At 33.8% G+C, this 12,042-nt stretch overlaps 1 protein-coding gene across 1 annotated transcript in view; it reads right to left on the bottom strand.

Annotated features, from left to right (window-relative positions):
- Positions 1 to 12,042, bottom strand: part of LOC127244726 (uncharacterized) — a 57,415-nt gene that overhangs the window by 41,247 nt on the left and 4,126 nt on the right. The window contains exons 8-13 of the mRNA XM_051265205.1: positions 11,647 to 11,705; positions 9,918 to 10,122; positions 8,697 to 8,765; positions 8,525 to 8,604; positions 6,401 to 6,550; positions 4,938 to 5,001 (exon numbers count right to left, since the gene is read on the bottom strand). Of these exons, the coding sequence (XP_051121162.1) occupies positions 4,938 to 5,001; positions 6,401 to 6,550; positions 8,525 to 8,604; positions 8,697 to 8,765; positions 9,918 to 10,122; positions 11,647 to 11,705 (627 nt within the window). The remainder of the gene's footprint in view (positions 1 to 4,937; positions 5,002 to 6,400; positions 6,551 to 8,524; positions 8,605 to 8,696; positions 8,766 to 9,917; positions 10,123 to 11,646; positions 11,706 to 12,042) is intronic.

Raw genomic sequence — 12,042 nt, 5'->3', positions numbered from 1 at the left:
TCAACTTTGAAACCGAACCCTTAACTTCTCATCCTCTTCCTCCCCCTGTCATCTCTCTCCCCTGCTCTCTAGTCTAGTCGCTAATGTCCGCTACTTTGTGCAGCCCCTTCCCTTCACATATCTCTCCCCTCTCCTCTGGTCTAGTCGCTAATAACCGCATCATCCCATCATAGAGTTTTTCTCCACTATTTCTTATATGTTTTAATTTGTTATCTACTTTATTACTCTGGAAGTGCTATTACATTATTATTTAGATTAAAATTTCAAATTAATTATTTATTTTTATTTGTTAGTTATTTTGTATTTTATTGACATGTTACTATAAAATTAATAATTATAGGCATTAATTTCTTATAACATATAATATATATAAGTTTTTATATATGTGAGCCTTGTTTGCCATTTTGTCGCCATGGCGGTATGGCAGTTCATACGCGCCGCGCCGCAAAAGTGCGCCGTGACAACCTTGGTTGGTTATGATTGATTTTTGAAACACCTATATACATATATATATATATATTTCCCTATCCTTTTCTCTTGGAATGAAATAATATTTTATCATATTTCTCTACATGTTATCAGAACCAATTAAGGTGTAAATAAGCCGCCGCCACTGCCAAAACCCTAATTTTTCTCATGTACCATGTAAGTTATCTTTTCACCCAATCATCATAATCCGACCCCTTACACTCCGGTGCCTCCAACCACGGTGAGAGAGCCGTTGTCTGCAACCGCAAGTGCTTCCACCCGCCACCGCCGGAAGACAACATTTGTTTCGTTTCGGTTGATTTTTGATCTCTTTCCGTCGTTTTTTCTAACACGCGCCACATCAGCATGTTCTTCTCTTCACGATGCATTGGACACGTCGCTCACCATCACCACCTCTACGTGTGTACACATGCGCCGCCACTGCTGCCACCAAATTTTCTATTGGGGTCTCTTTTTTTCCTTTTGCTTCTTATAACCAACTATTTTAAGTCAATTGGTATTAGACGTCTACATTTGAGGTTTATCTATTGTTATAAGAATTGTTATACTAAAGAACTCCATTACTATAAGCAGAACGGAATATAATGCATTCCTTTAGTTTCAAACATTTAAGCAGTGATCCTCCACTAATTTTAACACCTCTATTAATGCCCAAACCTCATTCATCGGTATTTCTCAAATCTCATGTGTTCTAGATTTCGATGCAACTGATCATATCTCTGGTAATCCTTATTTGTTTTCTATTTTTTATCGCCAAACTCACTTAACACATGGTACTCTATCTAATGGTGATAAAGCATATCCTCAAGTTATTGGTAGGATTTGTCCATCACTTAATTTACCCTCATATTTATTAGTCGACTTACAAAAGATTTAAATTGTTCTATTTTACTTATTAGTAGTTCCTTCATTATTCAAGACCGCAGCACGGTGCGGACGATTGGTACCGGATGTAAGTCTCATGGGTTAAGTCTCCTTGTCTATCTTCTACCCTTGCAACTGTCTCAGTTGAGCCTTCTGAATTGTTCCATCAACGGCTAGGTCATCCCAATCTATCAAAATTAAAATGTATTTTTTTCAATTTTTCATCACTGACTTTATTACCATGTGAACTATGCAAGCTTGGAAAATAGTCCCGTACTATTTTTCCAAAGCGCATCAATAATAGAGCATCTGAACCTTTTGCATTAGTAGATATTTGGGGCCCTTGTCATTCTAAGTCAAGTCTAGGTTTTCAAAATTTTGTTACTTTTATTGATGATTTGAGTCGGTATACTTGGGTTTATTTAATGAAAAATAGGTTTGAATTACTTGCTATATTCAAAAGGTTTTGTGCTAAAATTCGTACACAATATCACACCTCTATTAAGGTCTTAAAGTGATGATGGAAGAGTATTTTTTCTACTCATATAATGAGTTTGTATCTTCTCAGGGGATTATTCATCAGTCATCTTGCCCTTTCCACCCCCCAATAAAATGGGATGGATGAGCGCAAAAATCATCATTTAGTAGAAATTGCTCATAATGTGTTTTCCTTGGGTACTCTCGAGTTCAAAAAAAATATAAATGTTATTCTCCTTTCACTCATCGATATTACCTTAGTGCAAATATCACATTCTTTGAATCATCACCATACTTTGCAATGTCATTAACTTCATCCTCAATATATGGGAACCACATTCCAATGGCCACCATTATCAAGCCTCCACTCCAAGTCTATAGTCAACATACATGGCAATGTCAAAACATACCTACTTCATCATCACCTGTGCCTATTGATGACTCATCTCCGGTTCCGTCGCCTTTCCCTGTTACGACTCCATCGCCTGTCGTCCTACATTAAGGTACACGGTCCACTTATAATCCTAACCCTATCTATAATTCTCTTAGTTATCACCATTTATTTCCTTCTATACGTAGTGTTGTGATTGCTTTAGACTTCATCTTTGTTCCTTACTCTTGGCGTGAGGCATTGGGTCATTCAAAGTGGTGTCAAGCCATGGTAGAGAAAATGTATGTTTTGCACACTAGCAATACTTGGGAGTTGGTTCCGTTGCCACCAGGAATGACACCCGTAGCTTGCCGATGGTTTAAGCAGTCATGGACGGCCCTAATGGTCGCATTGATCGACTCAAAGCTCGAATTGTTCCAAAGGCTTTCGTCAAGTGTATAGAGAGGACTATACAGAAACTTTCTCTCCGGTTGCCAAAATGTCTTAATGTTCGTTTTCTTCTTTCTATGACAGCAACGAGTGGTTGGCTCCTTCATCAGCTTGACCTTAAAAATGTCTTTTGACATGGTGAGCTTTAAGAAAAGGTGTATATGGAGCAACCACTTGATTTTGTTACTCAGAAGGAGTCTGGTCTTGTATATCGCCTTCCACGCTCACTTTATGGCTTGAAACAGTCTCGACGGGCATGGTTTGGACGTTTCAATCTTGTTACTCAAGAATTTGGTATGACACAATGTTTGTCCAATCATACCGTATTCTGTAAGCATACTTTAGAGGGACGATGTGTTTACTTAATAGTATATGTTAATGACATTTTCATCACGGGAGATGATACGGATGGTATTACAAACTTGAAGGAGCATCTACACAACCATTTTCAAACCAAAGACTAAAGACCACTATGGTACTTCTTGGAATTGAGATTGCCCAATCAAATAATGGTGTTATCCTATCTCAGAAAAAGTACGTTTTTGATATGTTGAAAGAAACAAGCATGAGTGAATGTAAGGTTGCGGATTTTCCTCATGGATCCAAATGCAAAGTTGATTCTTGTACAGGAGAAGCCACTGACCAATGTTGTTGGACGATATAGAAGGCTACTTGGAAAACTCAATTATCTCACTATCATTCGACTAGATACATCATTTGCGGCAAGTTAATGAGTTAGTTTCTGCAGTCTAAATGACTCTCATTGGAAACCACTTGTCCGTATCTTGCGATATATTCAAGGGTCTATCGGAAAAAAGTTTAATTCATACAAATCATGGTCACTCTGAAATTGTTGGATATTCAGATGCCGATTGGACAAGGTGCCCAATCGATAGACGTTCTACATCTAGTTATTGTGTGCTTGTTTGAGGTAATTTAATATATTGGAAAAGTAAGAAACAAGATGTGGTCACGCATTCTAATGTTAAGGCTGAATATCGCTATGGCCTTAGCTACATGTGAGCTTATTTGGATTAAACAATTACTTTGTGAACTCAAGTTTTGTGATGTGAAGAAGATGAAGTTATCGTGTGATAATCAAGCAACATTAAACATTACTTCAAACTCAGTATTTCCTGAACGAACAAAGCATACCGAAATAGATTGTCAAGGAGAAAGTGTTATGTGGGTCTATAGCCACTAAATATGTGTCCTCGGATGATCAACTTGCAGACATCTTTAGCAAATTCCTGAGAGGTCCTAAATCCGAGTCCATCTGCAACAAGCTTGGATTGTATGACTTGTACGCTCCAACTTGAGAGGTGTGTTATATTCATATCTATATCTTAAATAGATATGATTCATGTAAAAATTCTAAAAGAAATTTATGAGATATATTGATAATGAAATTAAGGTCTATTTATAAACCTTGTACAAAAAGATAAAGCTAAATAATAACAACCAAATCTAGAAACATATCTAGATAATAACAACCTAATCTAATTGATATGATTATATGATAACTAACAAATCTAAATAATATCAGCTAAAATATCTATTTAAAATATATTTTAACAATTCATATCTATATCTATATTTATATCTATGATTTAGTTAGACTTAGTTTGTTATGATAGATTTTCTAAACACCTATATATATATATATATATGTAGACTTTCCTTTTCTTTTCTCTTGGAATGAAATAATATTTTCCCATATTTCCCTACAATTATAGTACAAACATCGTTTTACATACATAAAGAGAAGAGAATAAAAAAAAATGTCAAATCTAAATCCTATAACTTATTCATCATTTGCAGACAATAAGTTATGCGTGTATTAATATAACAAAAATAAAAACACCATTTGTAATCCTTTCATCGTTCAGCAGACATCCAAATAATCCTTTAGCCAATAATAGTCCTAACTTCAGAGAGAATTATCATTTTTAAGTCTTATTCTCTTTCTTTGCACTTTCACATAAGAAAAACTACTTTGTTTGGTTGTGTTTGGTGTGTTTTGTAATAGTGAAAATTTTGAATTACAACAATTGTTTGATGTGATATAAATACGCATTTGATGTGATGTATTGAATATACAATTTTTTATATCTAATCTATTAAATGAAAAATACATGTGTGATGTGATGTTTTGGAAAGAAAAAAAAAATGTTCTAGTTAAATAGTGAAAACGGGTGGGTAAAACACAACAAACAAACCCGATTCAAGCATAGATTCAGTATAACGCTTCCTCGAGTGACTTCTCAACTAAAATAAACCATCTGACCTGATCATGTCTCAAGCACTTCAACTTGGCCTTGTACAATTTCACATATGTCCGGCACGAGTATCTGCCATGAAAAAGCATGGAAAAAGATGTGGTGAATATTTGAACTTCAGAATTAATATAAACTTTGAAGCTAGTTAATCGCTAAGTACAATATTTAGCATGGAGAAATGGAATAATAATATGTAATTTCTCTTATCAAGAAAACAATTCCATAAGGCTACTCAGTTTCTTAGATCTAACATGCACGTATGTAGATCTTTCTCAAGACATTTTAGATATATGAGAATGTCACCACTTCGTAGTTTACTTGTAATTTCAAATCCATTTTTGCACCATTCAATCTACCAGTTTCCCTCCAATAACATCTCATCCAAAACAAACATTTTAAATTCAAAACATTGCTTTCAACACTTATTTTCTCCTAAAAACATCAAGGCCTAAAACACCAAAACACAAGTAATTCTTCAGAAATGTCAGCTTCTTTAAACGTAAGACATACCAACTAAAACTAAACCATATATCCACCACAATACGATTCTACCATCCTAACAACTCAAATATGAAATAAATACAAACCCACATGTCCATATTTTGACAAATATTAATAGGACTTTCTTTACTTCAGCCGACACAATATTCTGTCAATCAGAATATAAAATTTTCGTTTTAAGATCTATATGGCCACTGGTTTAACACATGGATTTATACCTTATTTTAACAGTTTAATTTACTTTGTTCCGGGTGGCCACCAAAATTAATTTCATTTATATGGCAAACAAGCACAGTATCAACATGCAAGCATGAACTCCATCTCTTCTTTGCATTAGAAAAAGCATGGTACTATGGTAGAAACAAAAAAGTGGAAATTCAGCACATCTACCTAGGAGATGCCCACACACATATCCAGGTGGTTCTCTTCACATATATATTTTGATGCAAACAGGTGCATAGATATTTTCATTTAAAACACAATTTTCTGCTACCCAACAAAGTGCTAGAAACCAATCATAAACAAGCATAATGCAAGTTTCATAATCCCCAATTTCAGCTAAAACAGCAATGCATCCTTGTCCTTGACATCTATAAACTTATTCTATTCTTCATCAAAGTGCACCAACGAGCAAGCGGAGACATGTCAAATTATCCACTAGAATTTTCATAAAAATAAAAAATGTAATTTATTGCAATGTATAAAATGATCGGCCAGACTTGTTCATAATAAAACTTCCAAGCTAGGAGAAGCTCATTTGTACAACACCAAAAACTTGAAACAAAAGCAAAAGAAACTTTATGACATGATAGTATGAGATCAGAAAATTCAAATGGGTAACACAACCATATTAATTAGGAAAGTTAGCTGGGGTAGCTGACAACCTAGACAGGTACTGAGTTTGCAAAACTTTTCATTTAACAAGGCCATAGACAGTAACAGAAACAATGGAGGGCATGTATCAACTCACAGCCTCTGTCCAAAGTACTTCCAAGATTTTTTTCTCAATCTCCTCTGAACATCAGAAAGTACAGATTCCTGAGCATAGTGCCACCATGCTTTTTGCCATCCCTTGAGCCTTTTCCCTATAGGGCTCCACCAAGGACGATAACGTCCATACCTACAGAAGTTAAAAGAACAACGCAAATCAAAGCTTCCCACATTCAACAGGTCAACATGACTTGTACTCATACCAAATAGAAATAATGGATAAAAGAAATCAAGTAGCAAATAAGAACACAAATAGATTAGGAAAGAATTGACACATTTCTACATAAACAAGAGCAAATGGAAGGACAAGATGACAGCCTGCAATTAAAACATAAGTTACATCATTAATAAATATCTCTCATCCATAGGTACTACATGCATTTTCTTCTGCAGATACAAAAGACACAAAGGGAAAAGATTGAGAGGAAAAAAACTCCAGGAAAACCCTCCAAATAACTTCAAACAGTCAGAAGCAAGGCACCATAGGAAGAGCAAGATAGTTCCTCAACATCCATTCAAGCTTCTATGCCCTAACCTGATAGAATAAGAATGCCAAACCTATAGGTTTGACCAAAAACCAGCTATATGAATCATAGTCCTTAGCAAGACCCAGCAGTTTCGGAAAAACTAGAACCATCTCTTTCCCATTTGCCCAGTTAACCAAGAAATTTGATTGATTAGAATTAAAATAAAATCCACAGCAGGATTAATTGTAATGATTAAAATATGAAAGTCTGCATACTTCACAGAAACCACAAATATCAATGGTGAAGAAACTTGAGAGCTGCAAAGCAAACAATTAAGTTAAACATAAGTTTGAGTACTAAATCAAAAAAAAAAAAAAGAAAAATATCAGAGGTTCTGGAATATAAGGGAAGCTATTTTACGTTAAAAGTAAATATAGTTCATAAAGAGATGCCTAGGAAGTAGGTGGCAAGTTTATCAAAGAATGCATCGAATAACTTACAGCTGCTTATTTACTCAAAACAGATGACATAGCTTTCTCATGATGTTCTTGACAATGAAATGGGTGAACCAGCACCTACATGGCTTCATAAAGAAGCCTCTGAATTGAATAAGTGCTCCCATTGCCACTGAGGGCCATCAAGCATGAGCATTCAAAGTTCACCCTTGTAAGTAGAATTAGAAGGGCTGTTACCAATGTGTTGTTTTAAACTGACTCAAATGATCAAAAAGGTATACATTTTGGTCAGGAAGAATGTATGCCCTCATATCAGTAGCTGTCTAGCCAAGTCTTATCAAAATGAGCACACCTACATTGCTGCTATTCTGCAACTACCAATCCATGCATGAAGTGATGGACGACTATGTTTGTGGATAATTGCTTGGCTGAGAGTAAGCAGTGTCTGTTTTGTATATGCATTTTTCTTCTCTTTTTTTTTTTTTTTTTTTTTCTTGTATGGGGGAGGGGGGGAAATGAGTTAGCAGGTATTACAAATTACAAAATACTAGGCACTACAGCTTATCCACATATGATGATTGTACTCATCAACAAAGGAAAGGGTAATGAATGTTGTGGTTAGAAGACTTGGCTTAATTAAGTCAACATACGATTGGGGAATGTCAACTGTTGATTGCATACTTCATAAAATCTTGTGTTAAACAAGTATTTGGACTATAGACATGGCCATTTTCCTCACAACCTAGATAGAAAAGATAAGCTAAGAAGAAAACATGTTAGCTTCTTCATTATCGATGAGTTGATGGGTTACCAAATGGTAGTATCAGAATATTTTTCTCTATCAAAATAAAGTTACTTCTAGTCTCAAAAAAATAAAATAAATAAATAAATAGAGATGCAGAATTATGGCGAAAACTAGAAGGCCATGTAAGTGTTAAGCTTAAATCACATAAAATTGGAAGCCCAATCGCTACCACTTCAGCCACATAAAAGAATACAACATATTCAGCAGTATCATATTTCAGGTACCACAATCAATAGTGTCATGATATATACTGTAGTCTATGCCTAAAACATACTCCAAACAACTTCAAGGAGAGATAATAGCAAATTCACATTTAGGTTGCACAGAATTTTTCACCATTAAAAATTAAAAGCTGATTATGGCATTACACAACTTACTTCTCCCTCAACCGGCATATTTCCATATAATCTGAAAGAGACAAGATATTCTGCAACTGGACCTCATCCATTGAGGTTTCCTAACAATGACATCCATAACAATTCCGTCAAAAGGTTTATCTTAATGATGAAGAAATTACAAGAATCTGGCCTCAGAACTCTATGGGCGTACCACACATGCCATGTCAACCTTGATGTCATACTGCGGAAGATCATTTAACAAGTTGCCTGATCTGTTTACCTACATAATAATCTCATTTAATTAGAGAGAAAAACAAAGCAAAGCAGAAGGATTGATGTAGCATATTTCAGACATAATGACATGTATATAAAGCAACACTTCAGATCAAATCCAGAGAGAGACAGCAATGGAAAAGGGAGCTTACTACATATTGAATTTCATCATATCATATTGACAATAAGATATGGAGAGAAAAGTGATGTGCGGATACTCATAGATACTGCATATTGGAAGTTGCAAAACATGTGCTTGCTACTTCATTGTCCCCTTTTTCAATGTAAGTAGCTAATATGTTGACTAAAGTGCTGGGGACAAATCAAAAAAATTGGACGACAAGTTGAACACAGCTGGTACATATGTTTTAACTTGAGAGGATGAGATTGTTAGAATATATGTGCAATTGTGTTAATCAATCGCATATATTACATAATGAAGAATAATCTTTGTATTTTTTAATAGGCTACCCTTAATAGATAGATGAACAATTGAGAGTGTTTTCAATCTAAAGCAACAAACTCATTTACTTGATATAATTTGAAATGAGGATTTGAACACGCAAAACCAAAAGAACGAACACTGTTAGAACCTACAAATTTTGGTAATAAACAGGTCTCAACTCTATCTTTTGCCAAAGAACAACCAAGTCAAAATGATTACCTATTGTTGCATAACAAGAAAAAAAATTTATTCTTAACTTTTTCTAATTATAATTATGATTCTTAATACTTAGAAGTTAAGTTTGTTAGTGATCAAATATGATTTCCAGTATTAACGTCAAATTAACATATTAGTTATTGTTGGTTAACTCCCGTTTGTAGATAAATAAATAAATGGTAACAGTTTAAACTTTTAGGTGAGACGGTCATTCAAATCATCTATTCACAGGTCTCGTGTTCGAGTCCCACCATCCCCATTTGTTGTCGTCGTGGTAAAATGGTCATTCAAATCATCTAACAGTTACATGTGATTACACATGAGCTCCGCATATTCACTACCTTATGGAGTTATCACATAACAGAGAATTTTGTTTGGATCATAAACTGAATAAGCTATGAATATGTTTTAAAAATAAAATAGGAAGTGCTAATTTCCAATATAATGTAATGCATAATATCCTTTTTAAGGCATTATGATAGCACCCACTCATCTTACCGATAGAGACACTGAAACATCCAACGGAGCTAAAATAGATGAACATTTGCGGTCGTCAAGCATTTGTCCACCCACATTGTCGTATCTTTGGACATCCTTTGTACTTGAACTATAAGTTTTTCTTAAGTTTTCACAATGAACTTCTAAATTCTGAACTTCAATCAATTTGTTGACTTGACCTCCTCTAACTTTTGAACTTGAAGATCTGAAAGACATAAGAACATCGGTGCATGATAATTTAGATCAGAGTATAAAATCACAAGTGAGATAATAAACTTTTTATTTTTTAAGGGAAGAAAAATGCATACAATTGAATGGAGATACACATCACATCCAGGTTATCTATATATACCTATAAAATCTTGATGATGTAATAGAACAGGTTGCACAGATTTAAAAGGAAATTATAATTTAAAGTAATCTAAACTAACCACAAAAAAATAAAAAAGAAAGTTAATAGAAATTGAAAAATGATTGTGCAAAAATACATAACTATTATAAAAGAAACATTTGATTAAATAATGTAATACTAACAACTTATAGAATGCCACTGAAGGTAGAAATGTACATGAAATTAGGACTTCAAACATCCACAATGCATCCAGTTTTTCAGAATGACTAAAGAAGATCCCAGAAGAGTTCTGTACTTGATTCAAGCTTTTTTTTTTTTAAAGAGTAAGAGTAATAATTGATAGATAAAAATATTTGATTACATAGACATAGAGGTCAGATAACCTAACTGCAGCCAGACAAATAAGGCTAGCACCGTGCTTAGTGAAGAAGCCTAGCACCTCATTTGCACTTTGAGGAATACACTGAAAGGTGAGAGGAGGGGGAACTTTTCGATAGAAAGACAAAGCTTGTTGATATCAGAGTTCACTTTCCAGGGTGGTGAAGAGCAAGAATCCATGCTAGAGATTTTTTCAAACCACATTCAAAGGTTCTAGTATTAATGAAAAAAAAATTATTTTACAATTGAACAGATAGTATTTATACTTATTGACATAGGGAGCATTTGGTAAACTTGAATGCTGAATTCAGTAAGCTAATTTTTTCGGGTTTTTTATTTTTTGGAAGGAATCGGAAAGCTATTGAACTGCTAAGTTCTGTATTTAACTAACCCTCGAATATTTAATGCTTTTGTCAAATAAAAAATATGCATATAAGGATAACATGAATAATTACAATATGATAAGTTCATTAGTATTGCAAAATAATTTTCGATTGAATTATTAACAAATCACTGATGATACATTACCATGAAAGGACATTCCATTAAGAGTTTGATTTAGATTTTCAACACTGACCAACGCATAGAAGCTTACTATAAGAGATTACATCTTGTTATATATCCAAGGTTTAACTTACTCTTCAATGGCCGTGTTTGTTGGGGGTTTGGATTTTAAATAGTAAAAAATTTGAATTGGAATAATTGTATGAAGATAAATAGGCATTGATGTGATATTTTGAATATAAAATTGATCTTTAGTATATTATAAAAAATAAAAAACATGTGTTTAATTTGATGTTTCTAGAAGGAAAAAAAAAATTACGAATAGTGAAAATCTTTATATATCTTTGAAACAAACACAAAATGCTTTTTTAGTTTTTTTTCTTTTTGTTTTTTTGTTTCAATAGATACTCAGATTCATTCTAACATAAATGTAGAATCAAAGAATATGGAGTGTAAAGAAAACAATGGACAGAACCAAGGGCGAGAAAATAATACCCAATTGCTTGTCTCATAATTGTCAGACTTGAAAACTTCAAGCCCAATAAAAGATCCTCCTGCAAAGCAGCAAGCATCCAAGGATTGTCATTGTTTTGCATATTTTGAATTAATGCTTGGAAGTATTTGAAACTAAACTTTGGAAAGAAACCACAATTACATGTCAGTACTTTAACAGAATAACATACACTTACTTTACTAAGATTTATGAGTAAAGGAAAAACCTAAAGATATATAAAGCTATGTCCAAATTCCAAAAGAGGCATGCATAGCCAATTAATTCTTGTAGTATATCAAAATATTTCTTAATAAACATTCTTCAGGCAAAGAAGTTACAGAGTATGACAGAAGTAACTAAGTTCAATTGTACAGAATAACAGCCATCTGTGAATTAGC

This window comes from Andrographis paniculata, unplaced genomic scaffold (genome assembly GCF_009805555.1).
Source record: "Andrographis paniculata isolate CXL003 unplaced genomic scaffold, ASM980555v1 Contig21END, whole genome shotgun sequence".
Classification (NCBI taxonomy): Eukaryota; Viridiplantae; Streptophyta; class Magnoliopsida; order Lamiales; family Acanthaceae; genus Andrographis; species Andrographis paniculata.
Note: the sequence above shows the minus strand (reverse complement) of the source record. Positions and strands in the feature narration are given on the sequence as shown.